Below are 25,537 nucleotides of genomic sequence, written 5' to 3' on the forward strand. Positions count from 1 at the left end.
ACAATAGGTTATCCATCCCTCTAGCAAGTAGCATTGTCAGGGATCAAGGATGCATTCCAGCCAGGCAAAAGCACCGAAGGAGGGCCCCAAACAGGTCTGCTAAGGAGTGTGGCAAGGAAGAAGTTATGGGCTGGGGAGAGTCCCAGGGGTCAGAAACAGAAGCCTGGGGTCCCCACTACCGTAGTCTCATTGCTGAGCAAAAACATGCAGAGCTTAGTGGAGTGGGAGGCCAGCCAGCCATAAGACTCTCTGATGTGTACTTGCCTGAATGCAGAGTCGGCATCCAAAGTTGGGTCAAGTAAACTGCAATCCATGTGGTCAAATGGACCAGGGCTCGGAATCAGATGATCAGGTGGCCAAGACAAGCAGGAAACACCAAGGCAGGGCCAGGAACTACAAGCATTCTTACCAGCATCTACTGCTGGAAGCTCTGCTTAAGATGGCTGAAGATGGTTCTCACCAGTGTCGTCTTCTCTGTGTCCTTGAACGCTGATCAGCTGCAGGTGGAGTCACTCCATCTTCTCCGCCTTCAGGCTGCTGTTCCACAGGCCAAGCTGACTCCTGGCCCATGACACCCCATCCCCGTTTTATGCAAATAAGCCAGAATTATGATTTGAAGCTTGTTTATTAACAAACCATAGTTAAAAGATAACCACAATTTGTCAAGGTTCAAGCATAACAAACCATGGTTAACTGAAAATGGAAGCATATCCTTCCACAATCCTTTGCTACAGCTTTGCCAGTAGCGAAGGCCTAGCGGCAAACAAGTAGACCCCTCTTCCTCAACTTGCTGATAGTTAGAAAAGGCAAAGGTCAGAGCTGAGTTGTGTGTGTAAGCTAGAAGCTGGTGGAAGAAGGCTGAAGCCTGCCAGGTAGAGAAATGCCTGGTTTCTGCTTGCATGCAAGGCTGTGGCTATGGGGGAAGCAATACCTTCTTGGAGTGTTAATGCTGTGAACCCCTCCATCGTAGACTCAAATTGTATATTTGTGTGAATAAACCATTTGCCATAAAGACACGGCAGTCTTCACTGTACCTCATTCCGAAGGAAACATGGACCCGGAGTAAGTGCCTGGAACTCCTGGAATCTCACACTGCTCAGAGAGTGGGGTAGCGTGCAACAATATGTAACACTAAGCTGTTTATTTACTATCTTGCATTCCAGGCAAAGATTGTCTCCCTAAGCAGCTCACGTCAAAAAAGAAAAAACATAGACAGGCACTGCCCTCAGGCTTATAAACTAGAAAGTGAAGACACAAGGAAAAGGGGGTTGAGGTGAATGGTGCAGGAGGGAGATCAGTTTGACAATGCCAGAACAAAATCATAAACTGCAAAAAAAAAAAAAGGGCATTTATATCCATGTGGATCTTGCTGCTTGTCTTGCTTGTACAGTGGTACCTCGGGTTACATATGCTTCAGGTTACAGACTCCCCTAACCCAGAAATAGTACCTCGGGTTAAGAACTTTGCTTCAGGATGAGAACAGAAATTGCACTGCGGCAGCAGTGGGAGGCCCCATTAGCTAAAGTGGTGCTTCAGGTTAAGAACAGTTTCAGGTTAAGAACAGACCTCCGGAACGAATTAAGTACGTAACCAGAGGTACCACTGTATAGAGGTGCTGAAACTGACCCAGCAATCCTTGTTCCTCTGTGTTGTGGCAAAGGCTTCCTCTCACTCCTGAAGCCCAAGGGCAATTGGTAGTTGGAGCGAAATGTGGCAGGGTGTGGGGGAAATGAGCTACCTGCAGCTCCTCATTCTCATCCTCTGGCAGATGTGTGGGGCTAGGCTGGTCTTTTTGACAAGATGTTCATCCTAGAAGGCAGGGGATGCAACCTGCCAGTGACTTTTCTCCCCACACAATAGTAGAGACCAGTGTTTCCCCAGTTCAAACTATGGTTTAGTGTTACACAAGAACGAAGCCACAAGCTCACTTTGTGAAGCAATCTTCATGGTGTTGTTTCTCTTTTTAAGTAAAAGTTTAAAAGTCAAGGAATAGCAGTAGTAATACTACTAGCACTACCATTCAAGGACACTGAATAGGATTTCAAATATAATAGTACATAGAAAATATATCAATATAGTAGTTTTGAATTAAATCCAGAATTGTACTGATCCTATATTCTTATCTAAAGTAAAGCCTTCCAGAGATCTTTACAATCAATTATTATTCACCAATTATTTAGTTGACTGCCTCTCAGTGAAATCACACTTAAGCTTAAAATAGGGTTAGTTTGAAGTGGATTATACTAGGAAAATACATAAACTTCCACACGCCATATAAGCCAGTGGAAAATAGTTCCCTACTATATTTTGGAGAGGTTCTGAACTGCATAACAGATTAAATGTTTATATTCAGGGGACTATAGGGAATGATAGCTACATCTGGTTTATGAACCCTGATTCTATTGAAATGATTTTCAAACTTATGTAGCAGCTGTTTTCAGGCTTTCTAACAGAATTCATCTGTATTTGTCTCACGGGGTGTTGTGCATCGGCAATGCATCTACAACACTTTCTTGCCTTTTCTGTATAACGCCGGCTGTATCAGTTGACAACAGGTCTGTGCGCTTTTCCTTTCTAATGAAGTAAAATTGCCTACAACATGGTTTCAGAGTATAGTGCTAAAGAGAGCCTTTCTAAATTTTTGAACACTATTTCTTAGTGATGCAGATGCTTTGAATGTCTGCTCTTGGGCAACATTCAAGCTGAATATAAACTATTAGTGGTGAAATTCCACCCTGATATAACATGTTGCTTTAGTGCTAATTTTGTTGCCATAGTTACCAAGTTCCTTTTGATACAGTTAGCAATGCCAAACATTTTGCTTGTTGAGTTCTCCTATCAGAACATCTCAGTTGACTCATGTTGGAGAATTATCTGGGTATTCTTAGAATTATGCAATCTCCATCATGATGTACCAGTATCTTTTCCATCATGGAGAGTGAATCTGAACTTGCTTCCCAAATGTTCTTTGGGAAACACACAATGGCAAGACCTTTGATGTGCCTATTGATGAAGATAGGAACATAGGAACCTACCCAGGAGTTGGGTAAGTTAATATATGATAGCCATCTTCAAATATCTAAAGGGCTGTCACAAATATATGGACCTGTTGCTCTACAGTAGGACTCCGACTATTGGGTTCAAATTTAAAGATCAGAAGGAAGGGCATTTTGACAAAACATTGGGAAGAATGCCCTGGTGGTACAAGCTGTTCAACAATGGAACAGACTTTATTGGAAGATAAGAGTATCCTTTCATAGAATTGTAGAGTTGGAAGGGACCCAAGGGTCATGTAGTCCTACCCCCTGCAATGCAGGAATCTCAACTAAGGTATCCATGACAGATAGTGACCCAATCTCTGCTTAAAATTTTCCAATGAAGAAGAGTCCTTCATTAGACATTTTTAAGTAGATACAGGGTTTCCTGCATCTGGAGGCGGCTGTACTAGTTGACCTCTGAGGTGCCTTTCAATTCTACAAAAAAAGCACAAGGCAGGCTCAACAGCACTTTTCAGGGTCATGTAAGAGTCAATACAACATAGTATGCTCGTAAAACAGGAGTAGAATTCACCTGCAAGTAATGGATCTATGAACTCCATTTACTGGAAATACAGTGGTACCTTGGGCTAAGAACTTAATTCGTTCTGGAGGTCCCATTCCGAAACTGTTCTTAACCTGAGGTACCACTTTAGCTAATGGGGCTGCCTGCTGCCACTGGGCCACACAATTTCTGTTCTCATCCTGAAGTAAAGTTCTTAACCTGAGGTACTATTTCTGGGTTAGCGGAGTCTGTAATCTGAAGCGTCTGTAACCCAAGGTACCACTGTATAGGCTACAAGAATAAATACTACATGGAAGTGAGAGCTGGACCATAAAGAAGGCTGATCGCCGAAGAATTAATGCTTTTGAATTACGGTGCTGGAGAGTCCCATGGACTGCAAGAAGATCAAACCTATCCATTCTTAAGGAAATAAACCCTGAGTGCTCACTGGAAGGACAGATCCTGAAGCTGAGGCTCCAATACTTTGGCCATCTCATGAGAAGAGAGAACTCCCTGGAAAACACCCTGATGTTGGGAGAGATTGAGGGCACAAGGAGAAGGGGATGACAGAGGACGAGATGGTTGGATAGTGTTCTCGAAGCTACCAGCATGAGTTTGACCAAACTGCAGGAGGCGGTGGAAGACAGGAGTGCCTGGTGTGCTCTGGTCCATGAAGTCACAAAGAGTCGGACACGACTAAACGATTAAACTACATGTAGCCTCTAAGTGCAATTTCATAGCAAACCAAAATTAAGGTGGGAACGGAAAATATCTGTAGCTACCACAAACTAATTACTAAAACACTATAGTTTTGTAGTGGAAATGTGACACTGGCATCTACATGCACATGCATCTTCTAGTTCAAAAAGGACAAAGGAAGCTCCTTGTGCACCATCCTGGCTGGATCAGGACACTTAGGCATAGAGTGGGAGTACACCAAGCATGATTTTACATCAATTTCAGTGTACCAGAAATCTTTGTGCTTAACATGCTGATTAATTTTTACCCCTTCTTACTGTAAAAAATATTTTGAATACCAGGTTGTTGTTGTTTTTTGAAATTTGTATCATTAGGAAATGCACCAATTTGAAATAACTTTTTAAAAAATAGCTGGAAAACACTCATAAAATAAGATTTTAAGTATTTAGACTACATGGTCTTTATATCCCAATATAAGCCATCTTATCGGTATTGTGCCCCCATCCACATACACAATTGACTGAACTGTGAGAGATTTTACAGAGAGGGTTTTGTGATATGTTAAGCTGAAAAAGAAGATTCACAAATGTGAAATTATACCATTGTGTATACAGAAAAAGAAATTAATAGAAACCTGTTGTTATAACTCAGTTGGTATATCCTGCTTACTTATAAAATGCAGCTATGGTTTTCTTGTAGCTGGCAATCCTTTATGGTGATTAGTGCAGAGGGATGTCAATGCTGCAGAGATTCTAATGGCAAACAGCTGGAACAGCTGGTCAATTCGGATTTTGCCAATTTGTTTGATCTTGTGGGAGATATCTTGCAAGTTTGAGTGACCTTGCAGCTGAGCTGCTATTGCAGCAAGAATATGTCAGCCTTACTTTCACTGAGTTTGATTTTTAGCTCAGCTGGCTGCTCAAAGCAAATTAATAATTGCAATAACCTGCTTTTGTATAAATAGTAGAGGATGGTTACTTTTTAAAAATCTCACCAGGATCAAGTTAATCTGAGCACTATAAATCACTCTAAAGTCATCTAGGGGAATGATAAAAACGTCCAAATGACTGCAGAATGGATTTCCTTAATATTCTATTAAAATGGCTGGAAACAGTGAAAGCATGTTATTCTTCATAACAGGACTTGGCTTTATGCACATACAAATCTAATTGATGAATTAATAAAGTGATTAACGGTGCAATCCTGCCTACCCAAAAGTAAATCCTACCCAAAAGTAAATGAGACATACCTAGTGTCTGAAGTAAATGACTAAAGTAATAGGGTTTTAGTCTTAAACTTATGGGCCAACAGACTGATATTTCTTTAATCAAGCAGTTCGTATTTAAATTTAGAAGAACACAGGCATCTAAGCTTTTGTGTTTAGGTGGAAAATGTGTTGTGTTTAGGTGATGTTGTGTTTAGGTGGAAAATGAACTAATACAAACATCCTGAGAAGCAGGGGTAGGGGAGTGTGAGTGTGGGGAAAGCATATTCAGAATAAATTTCTTATTGTAATGTTTAACTTCCCTTTCTGGCTACTAGCAGAGTTGAGGAAAGGAACTATACGGAGAGAATAGGGGTCAAGAGGTTAATGCCTACCTGAAAGTTACACCTTGACTTCTTATCCTTCCAAACTGTGTGTGGGCACAGAAAGGCTGCCCTTTTTTCTGGCAGGGCTCTAGTGTTTTCAACAACTGCGTAACAAGCTTGAAAACACTGGACACTAGCCAGAAGCTTCTCCTGCTACTACATTTCCAAGCCAGGAAAAATAGCTTCAGTTGTTTAATTTGTGCCTGCTCTATATTTATTTTAAAAACTTGTACCCTGCCCTGCATCACAAGACACCAGGGTGGGTTACAACAATAAATACTTAGAACAATAAACATGAAACACAGTAAAATACCAGCAGTCTGTCAATTTCCTCACATACAGACGAGATCCTCATTGTTAAAAGGATTGAAGAAAAATCCAGGTATTTTGCTGACATCTAAAGCTAAATAATGTTAGTGTCAGCTGAACGTCCAAGGGCAGTTTGTTCTACAAGCAGGATTCTATTTCAGACTTCGCTCAACACTGCAAATATCAGCAGGCACTGCCTAGGTTGTTGTTTGTCCCTTATTGCCTACAGCCACTTGAAGGGATGTAACTCAGCACTGAAAAACATATTCTGCATGCAAAAGGTCCCATGTTCAATTCCTGGTGTCCCCAGGTAAGGCAGGGAAATATTCCTGCATAAATCCCTGGAGAGCTGCAAGCCTGTCCGTGCAAACAATGCTAAGCCACTGACTGAATAAGGAAGGCAGCTTGCTATGTTCCAGGCCTCTGCACTCTTTCATCTTACTCAGATGACAAGGAGAAACAGAGCTGGGTGTCATCAGCGCGCTGGAAACACCTTGTCCCAAATTCCCTGGTGACCACTTCCAGCCACTTCCACATAGTGATGTCAATTCTAAAACAAAGGACTCCTGTTAAGAAGGAAAAGTAGACGGCCTTTATGAGCTGGGTGTGGAAAATATTATTTGCATGCTCGACCCCAGGCCTGAACCTTGGCACTCGAAAGGGGTTCTGGAGCTGAACGTTTGCTAAGCCCTGCCGCGTGCCCTGCGAGTATCTGAAGGCATTTTATGATCGCTCCATGCTAATCTCTCCGTCCAGAAAGCAACGCTAGAGAGCCTAGGAGCGCCCTGAGCAGTCCACTTAACTTCGCCCAGCGTTATTTTGTGTTTGTTTGTTTCACGGCTATATCAGCGTCGTGGACGCTGCAGTCTCCCTCTCTCCAGCCGTGGAAATCTGTGCCTGTCTTACTCCTCTCGGCTTCCTTTTTTCACGCTCCCTTCGGCCAGCTCGACTGGCTGGAGATAAACCCCCTGGAGGCGGTGGGGGAGGAGAGACAGAGAGCGGGAGCTCAGCTCCGTTCGCGCAGCAAGAGAGGGAGCCAGGCGGAAGCGCGCGCAGTCCCAGGGAGGGGTCGTGCGCTCTGGCAGCGGCAGCGGCGGCGACTTTGCTCTTTAAATTGGTCTCAAAGCCGATTACAGCTGATCTCCCACGTGATATTTCCCCTTCTGGCTCCTGGCGGAGTTTGGGGCGGGGAGGGGGGCTGGAACAGCAGCAGCAAGAGGAGCAAGAAGGAGCCGGGGAGCCAGCTCGTGCTGCGAAGAAGCCCGCGAAAAAGCGCGCCTCGCAGAACTTTTTTTTCCCCTGAGCGAAAGGCGCGTGAGGGAGAGTCCTTCGCCAGCAGCGAGGGATGCGCAGGAAGCCCAGGGACAGACCGAGGAACCGGCAGCAGCTCAGGGTCGAAGTAAAGGAGCAATAGCGCCCGGGAAGCAGGCGGCGGTGGCTACACCACCTGAAGCAGCAGCCGCCACAGCAGCAGCGCCGGCGCGAGGGTCCTCATTGGCGCGCCACGACGGAGCGTGGCTGGCTCGGGTTGCCCCGCCCCGCCTCGGCCGTCGAGAGAAGCCGCGCTCACCATGAGACGCTTTGGCGGCCGCTCGACGCCGGGCTCGCTCTGAGGGGAAGGTTGACCAGGAGGCGCCCGGGACCCGGCGGCGGGTGGAGGCAACATGCAGAAGAGCGTGCGCTACAACGAGGGGCACGCCCTGTACCTGGCGGTGCTGGCTCGCAAGGAGGGCACCAAGCGCGGCTACCTGAGCAAGAAGACGGCGGAGACGAGCCGCTGGCACGACAAGTGGTTCGCGCTCTACCAGAACGTGCTCTTCTACTTCGAGAGCGAGCAGAGCGCCCGGCCCGCCGGCATGTACATGCTGGAAGGCTGCACCTGCGAGAGGGCGCCGGCCCCCAAGGGCGCCTCCGCCGTCAGCGCCAAGGAGGCCGCGCTGGACAAGCAGGTAGCTGCCCTTTCCCCGCCCGAGCCCCGTCCGACGGGGCGCCCTCCGCTCCCACACCTTCGGCTTCCTTCGCGCGCTTTTGCCTCCGGCGTCGCCTTTCAGAGCGTCGGCAAAGGAAGCGGCTCCTCCGGGCAGGGGGGGCTGGGGGGTTGCCTGCCCAGAGCAAGGACCCCGGGAATGGGGCAAGCTGAGGCTGAGTCGGCTATGGATGGCACGCTGTAGCGGAAGTTCTGAACGGGCCGGTGTCCGTCGATGAAGCGTGTGGAGAGGAGGGAGGGAGACCTCCGTGGGGCTGCGCGCTTTGCAAGCCGCTGGTCCCCAAAGCGTGCAAGTTCCGAGGTCCCTAGGATAGGGCTAGTGTGCGCCATCCCCTTTGCCTCTTGTGTGTGTGTCCTATGGGGATACAGGTGAGGATGCCAATTTACACATCGACCCGGGTGTGCAATAAGGGACGGGATGGGTTTTGTCTGGGTAACTTCGTCTGTGGTGTCGGCAATCCAGCCGTCACCAACACGATGTTGCTATTTGCCTTCCTTTTTTAAGAGGTGGTCAATTTCTACAAGATTTTGGACTTCCGACTAAGTGGAAATCGCACTTGGGAGCCCTTCCCCAGGTTTGAGTGGCATGGGGGAATTTCGACCCTGTATGCAATAGGAATGCATTTTCAGTAATTGTTAGGCTCTAGGTGTAATAATAAGGGGGAGCTGGCATGAGGGATAGTATGTTTCTCCACTTAGCTAATTACGGTAGTCTACCTGTATGCTCCAACCCTGCCCTTCTGCCATCCTAGATGTCTGTGGACAAGCTGCAGTTCAATACACTCCAAACGTATTTTGAACCATCTTGTTCTTTATTATTTTTGCTATTGGTACCTTTCTAGCGCAGAGTCTTGATAAAAACAGACCCAGATGCTGCTCAAATGAGGTCCTAGACTTAAGATATCAAGGAATAGTAACTATACTCATCCTTAGCTGCTTTGGAGAATTTGTAAGAAGCCACAGTGGTACTGATGGGTTCATTACTTCTAATATTTTTTCTCGCTAGTATTTCTCCATGAGAGAGCAAAAATTCGACACTACAGGACAGGGGGAAGTGGTGATTAGAAGTTCAGCAAGCATGCCTCCATATACATTAGAAAGGATTTGAAATACTATCCTGTTTTGTTCTTACAGTATAAAGTATTGTGCCTTATATATGATTTTTTGTTGATGATGAGCAAATATAGCCTGTGGTACCCACTTCTTGGGAAAAAACACACTGTCTAGAATTATCCAAAACAAGCTGGGTTTTCTTAATTGCTTAGAGAGAGATTTTATGAAATATGGTAGTTGGAATATATAAACCTTTAAATATTCAGTTTATGGCTTGGCAACAGCTAGTTCTGGTGCTTCTGAGCACCTTAATCCTGAATAAAACAAAAGGCCCAGTAAAACAAGAGCTTTTTTTTTTTTTAACAAAACCGTTTATATGCTAACTTATAAAATCTACTCATAAGCTAAACTAAATGGGTTTAATTTGGTACAAATTGCAAGTAAAACTTGTTTTACTTTAGTTTCTTTAAACATAACTCTAATATAAATTGTATATGTGAACTGAAGGTCCAAATTCTCCAGCTGTTTACACAATCATATATAGACCCGAAGACTTGAGCAGTAATACTTAGGAGAGGCAGTACATCTTCTGAATACAAGGATTCGAAGAATCTAGTCATTACAGTAGGATAGGAGCCACAAGAAAGTCAGGGATTAGCACTGGTTTTAGTTTCTAGACATTGGGAGATAGAATCGATAGTCTTAAAGTTCAGTAATGGATGTGCAAATGAATTTTTTCAATTGATATCTGGAAGCAGGGATATTCTAGACCTACAGATGGATCTGTAAAGTTGAGTGGTGGAACTTGGTTACTGAATTATGTTGTAAATTGCTATGGACTCCTTTCTTGATAAACTTACGAAATGAGGACAAATTATATTACCCAGATACGTGTGATATGTGTTGCAAAGTAATATGAAGAGGCAGTACTAATGGAACAGATATTTGATCCAGGCTTCTTAGGCTGTGTACACATTATTGGCTTAAACAGCAGCTAGGTCTTTCCTTTTCACAGTTTGGATTGAAGTTGGTTTGGGAGTGGGGAAAAACACATCAAAATGCAGTCTTGCATAAGAAACAGCAGGTTAGATATGAATTGTGGCTAATGTCGTGTGTACACTACATGACCCAAACCAGTGGTGGGAACGCATTGGATGTAGACTAAACGATACTGTTTACAGAGTTTTGGTAAAGCTGTTCTTATTTTATCTGTAAACCATCTTGAGTCCCTGTCAGGGTAAAAGTAGGGTATAAATAAGTATATAATAACAATAATGTTAAAAAGAATTTTCAAAAGTTGCTTGTTTTTGTTGTATTTGCTTCAACAGCCTAACATTGCTATATCCCTCTGGAATTTACAGTATTGGCCTTGTTATTATTGCATTGTTACAATCAGGAGTTAGATTTGCACCTGGTAGGTATTGGCTCACCTGTTTCTGACTTCTGTAATCAAACAGGTGTCAGTCGCTTTGGAAGTGCTTTTCTCCAAAAACAAGCAAAAAAGAGAAAAACCTTGAAATGTAAGCTTTCGACTTCTTTGTTTTTTACAAGATAAGAATAAAATGTTGAGCAGCTTCAAAAATCTTCCCATCAATTTAAACAGTAATGAAAAAATAAATCCTTCTAGGAGAGCTACATTGGTAAAGCATCTCACCTGGTTTGACATGTGATTAAGCCAACAATCATATAAGTGCACTTATTGGAAGTTCCACTGAAATCAAGTGGACCTTCAAGTGAATGTTCTTTGAACTGGGGTATTTGTTTTTCTACTTTTGTAACTGTGTTGGGCATAATGATTCCAGATTCAGCTAGCAGGATCTAACAAAAAAATAATAAATCCTTTGGTGGTGCATACTTCATTTTAGTGAGCTGCCAGTCTACACCCACAAGTAAAATTATATCTAATTTTAGGCGTTAATGCTTGCACATTGGGACAGCCAGTGCAGAAAGGGAGATGGCTTTCCTTCTTTCTCAGACAGAACAAACCTTTCACATGCTCTTAATGTGTTCTGCTTTTGCTTAGGAAATAAGGTAGTACCGAAACATTACTAAAAGATAAATTTGTTCTACATCTTAATCCGAATCGTGATTCATTAGAAATAAGTCCCATGGATTTAAATGGAATGCATTTCTCTATAACTAGTCCTGCCAGGCAGTTTTATGCATGTTTACCCAGAAATAAGTCCAGTAAGGCTGGTGGAGCTTGCTTACATTTAAGTGTGCATACGATTACAGCTTTGGAGACCAACTCTTTGTCCCCATTCTGCATTCTGGGATGATGTATGATTTGGAACAGTCCCTATACTGGTTTGAAACCACAATTCATGGCATTGTACTGGCACCAAAAGCAGTCTACTGACTTTTGCTGTAGTTCTACTTCTGCATCTTGTGCGCATCACAGATTAGGATGCTTACACAATAACCAGGCTGTCTGGATCCATGGAGGGTCCTCATTGGCCCATAGGCCTGCTGCAACATTGGGTCTGTCACTGCCTTTCATCCTAACCTACCTCACAGGGTTGATGTGAGGATAAAATGAACAGGGGAGAACCATGGTATGCTTCCTTGAGTCCTTGGACGAAAGGTGGGATATAAATGTAATAAACATTAAGTAATAATTCACACATTTGACTGTAGTCCACAAAAGCTTATGCCAATATCAATTTACTAGCCACAAGGCTCTGCAATAAGTAGTTTCTATTGAAATTAAGTAAAGTTCCATTTGAATTAGTAAACCAATTTACTAAATTAGCAAACGTCAGTAAAGTATATCTTTGTAGAGCAGATAGGCATATTTGCTTCTTTATAGAATAGTTAGAATATCAGATTAATTGCATAATGTGTGTCTGTGTTTGTGTGTACCTCCCTTTTACCAGTCTCAGTTTGAACTGTTTAAGGTAGGGCTTTTAAAATAGATAAATAAATTATTGCTTCCATCATTGAAAGCTGTAGGATGAGAGAGGCAAAATCGCATTGTGATGTACAAACATTTGTTCCCCCCGGCGCAAGTTGCTGTCTAGAAACTGAATGTCAACAAAGCACCATAAGATGTGTGTACCAGCTACTAGTACACTAACTACTTAACATTGGCATTTTAGTGTTGTCATCAAATGCCCTAAACAGGCAGTGAAGATGAGGGCGGGCACAACTGCATACTTATTTCTTCCTTTCTTAGTAGTTTATTCCTCTTTTAGAATTTATTTTATATGGTGTTTGAGATCGAAAACATGTGTAGCTGTAATACACTGAAAAAGAAAGGGTTAGAAACTACCATCAGAGCTGCAGTTTGCATCCCACTTACTTCCTAGATATGTTCTCATAAGCACAAACATACAGTGCAGGCCTATACAAATTTTATTGGAAGCTGAGTCCAACTTGCACAATTGGAATTACTCTTGTGCAGGTGTGCAGGTAATTGCAGCCTCACATCACAATCATATTTTTTCCTTTGGTTGCAGTAAATTTTTTTAAAGAGATGTATTTGCAGACAGCATAAGAAAGCAATCAGTGCAGCCAACCAATGCTGTCTGTCATATTAACCAAGAAATTTAAAACAGCACTGTATGTTGGTTACTAAAGGAGTTAGCACTGAGTTTCACTTCTTCACAGAGGATCTCCAAGTGAATTTCAAATCATTACATTGGCTTCTAGGCAGTAGGCATTATTTAAAAACAGAAAAAATATAACGCCTGTGGTTCATTGATTGTACCAGATAAAAATGAACATTTTATGTATTTTTGTAATAGCGAGAATATCAAGTCCTTGGACTAAAATTGTTTAATGTTTCTGAATTAGAAAAGAGAGGGGTGGGGACCCCGTTTCTCCCTGTATTTTGTTGGACTACAACTCTGTCATAGCTGTCAAGCGTCCCTTATTTGGCGGGACAGTCCCTTATCCCAGCGCCATGTCCCGCTGCTGTCCCTTATTGATGATGTCCCTTAAATAAGCTACTGAAGGTAATGGGGCCCTTTCTATGTCCAGCTGTGCTTTGTCAACAACAAATTGTTGCTTTTTTGTGTTGAATATATGCTGTATGTTAATTTATGGACCTTATAGGTATCTAAAGCCATTTGCACGCGACAAAATATGTATTTTATGAAAGTAATTGTTGATCCCTTATTTTGGCTGCTGATCCCTTATTTTCGAGGCTGCTGGTCCCTTATTTTCAAATCCGTAAGTTGACAGCTATGCAACTCTGTTGATCCCTGGCTATTGCCTGTGTTGGCTGTGGTTGATGGGAGTTGGAGTCCAACAACACTTGAAGGGCCACAGATTCCTAGACTCAGATTAAGTCAATTCATTAGAGGCGTGTTGCTTTTTAACTGAAACTATTCTTCTGGGTTTGTTTTTGTTTTTGTATAAAATGAATACATTTTTGAAAATGACATTAAAATACATTATATTAGTAAAGTTTGATTGCAAGAATATGTACATTAGTCACAACTGCAGTACAAAATTAGGAGAAATTCGCACTAAAATGTTGAAGAATTTTCATGAGGATTAAAAAAAAAAAGCAAGTTACTGCAAAAATATTCAGAACTGAATTTATGACTGGAAAAAATTGGAAGCACGATGTAGCAATTCCTTTCATCCCTGGAAGAGAGGGGGGGGGACCTTTTGCCCTTTATCCCTTTTTAGCTGTAGGAGCTTGTTCTTCATAGACCTAATGGTTTTTATGTTCGTGCTGCTGCAAACATTGCAAATGAAAATTGGAAGGCCTGGGGGAGGGAAGGAGGGAGGCTTATCAAGCTGGTGTCCAGCATTGTGGCCCAATAGGTGCGGTGAACTGAGAGAGCTTTTTGATAAGCAATCTCAAAATTACTCCCAAACAATGAAACTATGAAGGATGCACAACATTTAGTCATATTAAAGCAAATGTTCTTTCCCTAATGCTGTGTTCTCTACTTTGCAGCTTAGTGGCAGCTACCTTGGCTATAGGCCAGGACAAGTAATGGCATAAGTGTGTTTTTATAATAATTTAAAGGACCAATAGCAGAATTAAAATGGAAAGGAAACAGTGTGGACCTTATTAACGGTCTTTTGTCTTGTAAAACAATTGCCTTTGTCCTTGAAGCTTTGCTGAAAGGCAACAGGTAAATAACTTAATTAGTTGTTAAGTAAACAAATCTCTGGGGTTTTTTAAAAGCTGTAATGCAAAACAATTTCAGTTTGTTGGCGTTCAGGAAATTGTAATGATGTAAGGAAAGACATTCAGTTGCATGCATATCTGATCACTGTTGCTCTGTAAACCTTCCACTGTGCACCTGCTGTCTTGCTTGGTGGCAATTTGTAGTCTGAACCTCACAGACTGATCTCCTTTCAGAGCAGCAGAGGTGACCCGTACCATTTCACTGCCTGAGGCAAAACCACCTGAGGTGCCAACACCACCCTGCCCAAACCTTGCTTACTGGGGACGCAAGATCTCTCGGTGAGCAATCACTGCAGCCACACAACCCTTGCAGTGGCAGGGGTGGGTGGGGCCCCTGTAGGGGCACTGCCCTGCAGGATTTGGCCTTGTGAGGTGGGCTGCTTCATGGGTAGCCCAGCCATGCAGAACAGGACTCTATGCAGATAATAAGGCACTAGAGGAGGCTTCAGGTTGAGCAGAGGGTGGTGGGGAAGAGGAGATATTTCCTTTCTAGAATTTCATCTACTAAAAATTGCCCCCCCCCCATGTGCATTATTCATGAGGGATAAACTATACAGACCCTCATATAGTTTGGGAAGAAAAGTAGGTTAAGAAGGGGCAATTTTGAACAGTGAAACAGCTGGGGAGGGGAAAGGACTAAAACAACACCTACCCACCCCAGTTTTGTCTGATATAAGAAATATTTATATAAGAAAGATGGGGAGGGAATGGAAAAGAGTCTTAATGTGTAGTTTTATCCCCAGCTCTGTAATTCTGTAATTTCTTCACTTTTGGATGTTCTGCCTTTTGACCAAAGAAGACTTTGAAAAACCTTTCTTTATACAGTCACAAAACTGGTACCAGGTTTTATTTATCTTGGAATATATGTATACTTCTTTCTGTACACCTTGAGGGGAAAGGCAGAATACAATTAACAGTAAGATCATGACATCTAAGAAACAGGTGGAGAAGCCACATCTCAGGAAAAGCCCAATTTCATACATGATGTTAGGAGATGTTGAGTTTGTGCCTCACTTTCTTGGACTAAATTTCACTACATATCTATCATTTGATTATCATAGTCCCGTGCATTCATTGATTGCACATATTGTTAACTTTATCCTAGAATGTTTAGGTTTGATCAGTATGATGCAGACTACATTCATTTTTGTTTATTTAACAAAATTTATATGCAGCTAGATTGTAAAAACAAAACAACCATCTGTAATAGGTTTGCATGAAGGCATTTAATCATCCCCACAAACTTCCTTCGTTCTTTGAAATCTTAGCTTTCCCTTTTTTCCTGTGTTTTGGTAAGTGTAACCTTTATTGTGGTTTTCTAAACAGTGTTATGGGCAATTAAAGTAAATTGCTGAGCTGAGATTGCTAGACCACTTGGCAATGGACACAGCTCATTTGCAAGCTAATTCATGTAACTTTATTACAGTTGAGCTATAAGATCATTCCAGTCACTCAAATGTTGCTCTCTCTTTCATAATAAGCAACTCCTAATTAGTTTATTTTTTGCAGAAAACTAAGTAGGAGATGCGTAGGCTAGAATTTACCAGGCAGAATAATGCCAGTTTGTTGCAGTGGTTGACATGTTGTCTCAGGGGAGAGCTGGATTCAGATCCTTGTACATCTATAAAGCATGCTAGGCAGTCACTCTCTTTCCTAGCTTCTGCTACATCACAGTTTTTGAGGATAAAGGGGCAAGGAGGGAAAATAATTATTGCTACCCTAAGTTCCTTAGAAGATAGATGGGAGGAAAAACAAAGAACATTAATAATAAATACCATTTACACTTTAAGGACCGTGATCCCTGAAGGATTTCTTCTCCCTATATAAACCATTCCGGACTCTGCGTTCATCAACATTGGTCCTTTTTCATGTGCCTCCTTCACAGGAGGTCCAGGGGCCCCCCTCATCTGTATTGGCTCCCCATTTGTGTCATGCTCTCCCCAGAGAAGTTCACATGGCACCTTCATTATATATTTTTAGATGCCATTCTTCTTCAACCAGGCCTTTGGCTGATTAATATTGTTGTAGCTACTCTCTTTATCTGGAGATAATATAGTGTAGATTGAGACTTGGACCTTCTGTACTTAGGGCATGTTTTCAGAACTGTGGTTGGTCCCCTTCCTAAGAGAACTCCCTGAGATTTGCTCACTGGATTATGGCACCTAAAGGAATGTAAAAACTTCATTTTCATAGGGGATCCATAATGGAGATTTTAAAGTCAAGGGAAGGATCACAAGGGCGCAATTAACTGAGAAGGTCACCTGTTCAGTTGAATTAATAAGCCACTCACACATGAAATCTGGTTGATGGTGTTCTAAATCTCTCTTTTCAGTGTTTAAAAGTCTAGTGTGAGTAAAGGAGTATTCCTTTCATACTGCACAAGTTTACCAAAACAATAGTCATTTACAAACAATTTTGGTAAAAACTGAAGTGCAGGTTAGAGGCAAGTAGGGATGGGAAATTGCAGATACAGACTGTAATACCATGCACACACAGATTTATGCTGTAGTCCTAACTCTACTAACTTGAATGTAACCCTGATTGACATACTTCTGAGTAGACATGGTTAGGATTGCACTAAAATTTTTGTGGTGTTTCCATATTCTGAGTGGTACTGGAAATAATTGTTTTTATTTTAGTCCATGTGCCTGAATTACAAGTGTGGTCACCTAGCATTTTCATATACATGCCCTGAAGTTTTATCTGACTTCAAGGCTATTTTTATTTGACCCCGAACAGGAAGGATATGGTCGGGGTGGAGTACTGTGAGAAATTTTGCCAGTAAATGGGGGGGAAACAATGTGAAAGATAGGCAAACAATTCTAAAACAATTTTGCTAAGTGTAACATTTTTGGAAATCTTCCCAAAATTTGTTCCTTTGGGTTTTTTTAATGAATATTTTAATGCAATAGATAAGAAAACCAAGAACATGTAAGGAAAAAAAAACATGCTGTCGTGTATATCAGGAAAAACTGTTAGTGACGTTAATGAGGGTGTAACTTGCAAGATTTCTCCTCTGAGATAAATTCTATAATGTGGTGCTCCAAGTTCAAATTGGAGCTTTAGTTCATACATTGGTGTTTCCATATTATTTATTTGTTGTATTAATAGGCATCCAATGGTGTTCTCTCTCACACACACTCTTTCGGGGTATTGAACAAAGAAGGGGAGGGGAGGAAAGTGATAGTAAAAAACAAACAAACTAACTAAAGGAGAGTCCAGTCAGGTGTGGCTGGGTGCATGCTGAGATGTGGTGTATAACCAGCAGCAGTATGTTGACATCATACCTTGTTGAAAAAAGAAAATGGAGGAGGAAGAGGGTGAAAGTTAGGAAGCAAACAAGAGAGTAGCTGATGAAGCTGTGGACTTGAGAAAGAAGAAGGAGGCTCTACTGAATCTGGATAATTTGAGCTTTGTCGAGGTTGTTAATTCGAAGATCTTTGTGATGAGGTGCAACCAAGATGGTGAAATTCCTAAGGCTAAGATAATACTGAGTCTGAAGTGAATTTAGATGGTGATGAAAAACATGGCTCCTATTCTTGTTCAGCCACTGACAATTAGCAGTGTGCATTTGTTTTGGAATAGATGAAAACTTGAATGAAAGGGTAATTGTTCAGTTTATTTTCCATTCATTTCAGAAACAGTGCGTTTTGTAGTCAACTGGTATGAATGGGTTTGGACTTCCATTACATTCATGCAATTTAAGGATGGATTTGGCTTTCTCCAGCAGCAGTGGATCTTCTTCACCTGTTGTCTTTGTCCTGACAGCCAGTATCTTATTTACCTGGAATATTGCATTGTTTTGGGCCTTTGTAGAGAAATATGACAGGCAGCAGATACATGTATGCATCTGTCAACATGAGCAAGTTCATGCAAGTTGCATGGCTTTAAAAGAGGATTTGAAATACAGTGGTACCTTGGGTTACAGATGCTTCAGGTTACAAATTCCGCTAACCCAGAAATAGTACCTCAGGTTAAGGATGAGAACAGAAATCACGTGGCGGTGGTGCAGCGGCAGCGGGAGACCCCATTAGCTAAAGTGGTACCTCGGGTTAAGAACAGTTTCAGGTTAAGAACGGACCTCCAGAACGAATTAAGTTCTTAACCCGAGGTACCACTGTACATGGAGAGTAAAGCTATCAGTGGCTACTAGCTATGATGTCTGTTTTACCTCCATTTTCTAGATACCAGTTGCTGGAAACTACAGTGGGGAGAGGGCTCGTGTTTGAATCCTGCTTGCAGGTTTCCCACAGGCATCTCGTTGGTCTGTGAGAACAGGATGCTGAACTGGATGAGCCATTGGCCTGATCCAGCAGGCCCTTCCTATGTTCTTATGCAGTAGTCCCCAACACTCCCAACAACCTGGGGAGTGTTCATGGAGGCCAGATTTATGCTTCATAGAGGCACTATTTGTACTCAGAATTCAAGAAATGAAGCTTTTTCAAGTGTGGAGATACAGCAATAGCTTGAAAAAACAAACCCTGTTGATTTCTGCTATTAAAAAGCACAGGCACCCAGCCAATAGTAAGTAGTAATAGCTGGGAGCGACCACCAGGACCATATAACACTGGCCCTGAAAGACCTACACTGAATCTCAGTAGGATTCCGAGCACAATTCAAAGTGTTGTTGCTGACCTTTAAAGCCCTAAAGAACCTTGGCCCTATATACCTAAAGGAGTGTCTCCACCCCCATCATTCAGCCCGGACACTGAGATCTATCCCTCACTGCAAGAAGTGAAGTTACAGGGAACCAGGCAGAGGGCCTTCTGGGTAGTGGTGCCCACCTTGTGGAACGCCCTCCCACCAGATGTCAAAGAGATAAGTAACTACAGTGGTACCTCGGATTACATATGCTTCAGATTACATACGCTTCAGGTTACAGACTCCGCTAACCCAGAAATAGTGCTTCAGGTTAAGAACTTTGCTTGAGGATGAGAACAGAAATTGTGCTCCAGCAGCGCAGCAGCTGCAGGAGGCCCCATTAGCTAAAGTGGTGCTTCAGGTTAAGAACAGTTTCAGGTTAAGTACGGACCTCCGGAACGAATTAAGTACTTAACCCGAGGTACCACTGTATACAACTTTTAGAAGACACCTGAAGACAGCCCTGTATAGGAAAGTTTTTTAAAAATATTTAATGTTTTATTATGTTTTTATATATGTTGGAAGCCGCCTAGAGTGGCTGGGGCAACCCAGTCAGATGGGTGGGGTACAAATATAATAATAATGATTATTATGATGGCGGAAATCCCACAATTTTAAGTCCAGGGGAGATGGTGGCTGCAGGAATTGACCACTTAGGTTTGCAAAGAATTGGTAATTCAGGGAGAAAAGAAAATCCTGATGGAAAAAGAAGCAGAAGAATTAGAGGAAAGAACCAGATAGTAAAGGAAGCTGAGGGAGCAAAGTGGAATAAGAAATGACAGGAATAATACTGGAGCATATTAAACCATCATCAGCATCATAAAGCTGTTCATTCCAAGGGCATGGTGTAGAAGAACATGAAGCTGTCACCCAGCAAAAGTTCAGCTGGTCTAGGTCCAGCAATGCATGGATAGGAGGCCACCTGGTCACCCTGTGGATGCCATATTGAATTATATTATGGGAAGGCAGGTGGGATATAAATGAAGAAAATTAACTGGAGCAAGCACAAAGGGTGTGCCTTTGGGGAGTGTGGATATAACCCCATAGTCCCAACTGCATTTGATCAAAGACAGAAAGGGGGCTCATTGGATGTGCTGAAAGAATGTATGTGAGTGTCACACTCTTTAGCTTAGCCATGAATCCAGTTTCCTAGGTCAAAATATGTTGGTCTTTATATGCTTTTAATGGTAGTGTTTCGTGGAAGCTTGCATTGCAAGATTACTTTTCAGGGTTTCAAAGACATAAAAGTTTGGTTTATCTTTATACTCTGAAAAGAATTCTGTTTACCATTAAACAGTAATTGGAATTTGAGCACGTCCTATCCTTTAAAATCATAGCAATTATAGGTTTCCTAGTTTTACAGCATACTTGACTTTCAGTTCTTGTTCCTGATGTAAAATGTTATGGCTGTGGCATATTTCCCAGTGTGAGATTCCCGTTTGAGTGCATTTATTTACTGTTACTGTACATTTAGAAAATTACTTCCGAAATGGTAATATAATGAAACTGCTATAAATTCTTACCAGATGTATCAGTGCACTCTGTGCAGGTGCAGTTATGCTGCTGGTTAACATTTAGCATACAGTAAAATATTTGCTTTATTTCATTATAACATAATAGAATCATTTATGTTAAGAGTTTTTAAACTTGACAGAATTATTAAACCAATTGGGGCAGATTTGAGGATGTTATAGTGAGAAACACTCTTTCATCCATAAAGATTAAAGGCTTTAGTTCAGTCCACTGCAAGTGTAGCAGCCATGCCGAGATGGGCCATCACAGGACAAGGGTGGAGAACCTGTGGCCCCCCCAGATCTTGTTGGAATCCCATGTCCCATCTGCCCTAGCCAGCATGGTCAATGCTTTTGATGGAGGGCTACAACAACTGGAGGGCTACAGGTTCATCACCCCTGACATATGGCATAATGGGACCCTCCTCCTATCCCTCACCCACAATGTGTGCAGATAGTTATATGGACAGGCACTGCATCCTAGTGTTATTGGGAATGACCAGTCTATTCATGCAACCACATTCCTAACTAGCTTGGCTCCTCCACTTGGCCAAGGAAGTGAGCATTCATGTTAATAGCCAGTTGGCTGGATGCATGCCCAGCTGCATGCACTGAGGGGCTGGAAGAAGGGGAAAGACCTCCATGTGGGTTCTATGATGATCCCTCTGTTGCCACGTGTGGCATGCTCTGTGTAGATTTAATCAAACCTTTGTTGTGTCTCTCCCCTTCCCCATAGGAGCTGGACACTCATGTTCCATATGGTCTTTTGCCAATTATGATGAAATTCCCCTTCTCACATTTAATTGGCAAACTGAAGTTAATTAAGACGATGCTACTTTGAGTGACTGTATATTGAGAAAGTAATTAGATTCATGACATGTTTGTACAAATAATTAATATGACATTTGCAAGGACCATTGTTAGAAAGGGAAAACAACGCTAAAATTTCACATTCTTTTGATAGGATCCATAATGATTCAGATATATTATAGATTGTAGGTAATCAATTCAGAATACAAATTTGTATCATTCATGTTGCACCCACAAGGACAATTTTGTTCTCATGGTTGATTGGCCCAAGTGCAAGCTCCTTCCATGTCCCTCTCTTACACATGCACTTGCTTGCACCCTTCAATCCTTACTTATTAAACCATAGTTTCCTGTGACATCCAAACTGCTAAACTGACTTCACCACTGCTTTATAATTGATAATCTCCTGGTTTGTAAGCAGCTATTAAACCAGTGATTCCTGTTTCAGACGTCATGGGAAACGGTGGTTTAGTAAGCCAGGATAGAAGCACTGAAGCTAGAAGTGAGGAGAGTATATGTAGCCACACAGCTTCTTCTTCAGTCAATAAATCATGGTTTATTGACTTAAGATTACAGTATTATGAAGCAGATCATAGGCTGAAATAGAAAAAGGTAAGACAAAGAAATACAAGCTGGCTTTTTCAGTTTTGAAACAGATGACAATAACATAAGAGTGTGGTTGATATTACCAGTGTCAAATAAAAGGATAGGATTTTAACAGATGTTAAAGAACCACAGAATTTTTGTGTACACATCCTGATGCATAAACCAGTTTTATGGCTTAAACAAGCAAACCTTCCCCTCCAGCACAGCTTGCATGGAGCAAGAGAAGCTAAGGAATGGCAGCAGGGTGCTGGATCATGCAGAGCTCCCTAGGCAGCTGGTATTTGGAAGCACATGATTATTATGTAATACTGGAGGATGCATTTCTGTATACAACTACTAATATCATCAGGAAACCAATTCACTAGTTAGATGGAAGAAATGTTGGTTTCATGTCCCAGGCTGCTTCCTTTTTTATATTTCCCCCCAAACTATTTTCACGCTAAGATTTTGAAAAGTGCCACAAGATCTTCCCAGGGTAGAATGCTGCTGTACATGGTGTTTGATCATTTAATGATCATAAAAAAAATTGCAGAAATTAAAGTTTGAAAGTATTACTCTGTAGCCATATGAGGTCAACATGTTGCCCAACTGGAGGGCAAGTCCATGTTTAACTACGTTTTATGACTTCAAAGATAGTGTATGCCGTTTCTCTTGTGAATGGCTGCTAAAGATCCAGTTAAACACACAGTAAGAATACATTGAACTGAATAGTGTTGATTCTTTTATTTGTTGTTTTGCCTGAAGTTTTCTGTACAAAAAAATCAATGGGAAATTCTAAATTAATACGCTCAAGCTTTTCTTCATGGCCTTTACTTAAGGTTTTTTCTACTCCTTTGCAAAATGCAGAATTTGTGTTTAGAATGTGAGTAATCCTATGCTCAGTTTATTTTAGGTCAGTGCAATAAAACATAATCTAAATCTGGATATATTCGTTTTTAATTTCATAAGGACATGACTAATTTCAAAGAACAGGTATGTCGCATAGATGACTGGACAAATTTATTTTCTTTTGGTCCAGAGTGGGACCGATACAAACATGTTCAAATTGCAATTGGGAATAACTTCCTGACAATGGCCTGGTTTACATGACATGCTAAGCCAAACTATGGCTTACTGTGAGCCCACACATTTGCATAGTCCCAGTAAACCATGGCTTGGCTTACTGTGTAGTACAAACTGGTGGTGGTGATGGAAGTGATGCCATCTTGCTCTTTGCCCTTGGACTGACCCTGGTGTGGAGTGGAGGCTGCCTCTTACATAAACTGTTTTTCTGACTTCCTTCTCCTAACTCCCAGTAATTGTGTAGAGGCATGAAATTGCTCATTTTACCCACCTTTTTGGCACTGCTTGAAGCAGCTAGTAGAAGAAGTACAGCATTGATTGTGTAAAAATCTTGAAAAATATGAATCATCTGTCTTAAACGTATATTTATGGCAATGCGTCCATCAAATGGGTGGGGGGATCCTGAGGACTAATAGAAACAAGACATCTCTCAGAATACCTCCCTAGCATTTTCTAGCTCTCATGTACCTTTTCAAAATGTCTCCATTAGGAGAGTACTTGAATAATTTGTCAAACAAGTGACAACTATTTCCATGGCAATTTTTAGATAAGACAATATTAGTGCATTTGTAGGTTCATCCATATATTTGTTTTTTACTGTTCATACTGGATATCAGTTATTACTTTATATTGTTTTGAAAATACGGTTAATTAGGGATTTCCTTTCTTAGTTCATCATCTTAAACATAATTCCGCCATTCTTACTATTGTAAGGTTGTCATCCTATGCATGCTTACCAAAAACAGTGAGGCCAATTTCTTGATAATAGAGCTACCCTAATGGGCTAATAAACTAAGGCTGAATCCTTAAAAGGCGGAAATGCTGTGGGTGGGTTGTCCCTCTGTTTGGGAATTGGGTGCACAACCTGGTCTGGGAAGGTTCACACTCCTGTTGAAGCAACAGGTTCGTTGTCTGGGAGTATTTATGGATTCCAGTTTGTAACTGTAGTTTCAAGTGGCTAGGAGTGCATATTCCCAGCTTCAGTTGTTTCTTCAACAACAGTTGCCTGTGCTCTAGTAACTTCCTGCCTGGACTACTGTAATGTGTTCCATGTGGGGCTGCCCTCGAAGCTAGAATGTGGCTTCTAGGCTGGTAAGAAGGGCAGCCTGATGGGACCCTCTGTCACCAGTCCTGAAAGGACTGCACTGGCAGCCATTGAGCTACGGGGCCAAATTCAAGGTATTAGTACTAGCTTGTAAAACCCTAAATGGCTTGGGACCTCAGTTCCTAAAAGAGTGCCGTGCTCAACATCACCCGGCAGGTGAGGCCTTGTTGGTGTTGACTCTACTGAGCCCTGCCTACTTGGTATGGAGCCATGATAGGGCCTTTTCTGTTTGTAGACTGCCCTGCCTAGTGAAGTGCATCTGTCTCCCTTATTATTGTTTACCGGGAAAAACATTTCCCAGACATTTGATGACTGAAAGACACTGGTATCATGTTTTTAACTTCTTCTTTAAGTATGTTTTTGGTTGCTGCTTTTAATGTCTTATCATTGCTGTATCTGCCACACTGGGCAGCATGAAGGATAGGGTATAAATTGAATTAATAACTGTAATAATAAAGCTGTAATTACACTTTTGAAGGACTTATTGGAACTAGCTACATACCTCGGGGCGGGAATGTGAGTGGTTTCTGTGTTACTTGTTCCAAATTATCTTAGGGAAATCTTCTCTCCTGCCACCCACAACAAAATTGGAACTGTTTTTACTTTAGGTCTGACTCACTCTCTAGACACAGTTCTACAAAGTTATGTCTGTTCCCTTCTAGTGCAGCAACAAAACTGATAGCACATTTGCAAAGCTAAGCAGGGTCCAGTATGGTTTCAAATTGGATGGGAAACCACATGTTGAGATTCCAGCATTGCAGGGGGTTGGACTAGGTTCTTGATCTCCTCCTCAAGTCCATACTGTACTACAGGAGGAAGGGGGAGGGGAGAGCAAGCATACTCAATACAATACTTGTCAGGGTTAACTTCTACTTCCAAACCATCTCTCTATCTCCAACAGTAGCCACCCAGATTCCTTACCTGGAAGACTCATTTATAGAATGTGTATGCAAAAAGCTCATCTGTTGCAGTGTTTAGACATGACATCACTTGCAGGGCAGCAAACATGTTATGGGCTCTTGAACTAAAAGTAGAACACGAACTCCTATATTGTTTGTACCTATCTTGTAATATGTTTTGTGGGTGAAAATCAGTAGCTGAAGATGTGAATCTGTCCTTAGTGCTATAAATATTTCGTACCACATTCTAAATCATTTTTATGGCAGTCTAAAGCAGTGTTGTGGGAATTTTATCAATTCTCAAATGGTGAAACCAAAAGGCTTTGTGTGTGAGTAAAAAATAACACATATTGACAATTTGCTGCACAAGAAAACGCTAAGAGAGTTTCACTTCTCAGTCAGTGGTAGACTGATGAATTTCATAAGTTGGTGGATCCCCTTAGTAGTAATAATATGTTTGGAAATTACTGACTTAAGCTGATCTTGTGGTTATGAAAGGTTTTATTAGTACAATTTTTTTTGGTAATTGATTTCTACCTTTCAATAATCATAGCGAGAATGCTGTGTTCATTTTAA

At 41.8% G+C, this 25,537-nt stretch overlaps 1 protein-coding gene and 1 long non-coding RNA gene across 6 annotated transcripts in view; one reads left to right on the top strand and one right to left on the bottom strand.

Annotated features, from left to right (window-relative positions):
* The window catches only part of LOC310745259, a 153,947-nt gene that overhangs the window by 30,984 nt on the left and 97,426 nt on the right, over window positions 1-25,537 (bottom strand). The window lies entirely within an intron of this gene.
* The window catches only part of RASGRF2 (Ras protein specific guanine nucleotide releasing factor 2), an 87,784-nt gene continuing 64,409 nt past the window's right edge, over window positions 2,163-25,537 (top strand). Inside the window, exon 1 of one of the 5 annotated variants that reach the window (XM_083577354.1) lies at window positions 2,163-3,046. Coding sequence is in view for 3 of the 5 variants with exons in the window: in XM_083577352.1 (XP_083433478.1) it covers window positions 7,803-8,087 (285 nt within the window). In the remaining 2 variants the exon portion in view is untranslated. Of the gene's footprint in view, window positions 3,047-4,027; window positions 8,088-8,467; window positions 8,495-21,882; window positions 21,902-25,537 lie in introns of those variants that run through there. The other 4 variants (XM_083577352.1, XM_083577351.1, XM_083577353.1 and 1 more) reach the window with 4 other exon arrangements.

The sequence above is a fragment of the Podarcis filfolensis genome (genome assembly GCF_964270895.1).
Source record: "Podarcis filfolensis genome assembly, chromosome: 11".
Classification (NCBI taxonomy): domain Eukaryota; kingdom Metazoa; phylum Chordata; class Lepidosauria; order Squamata; family Lacertidae; genus Podarcis; species Podarcis filfolensis.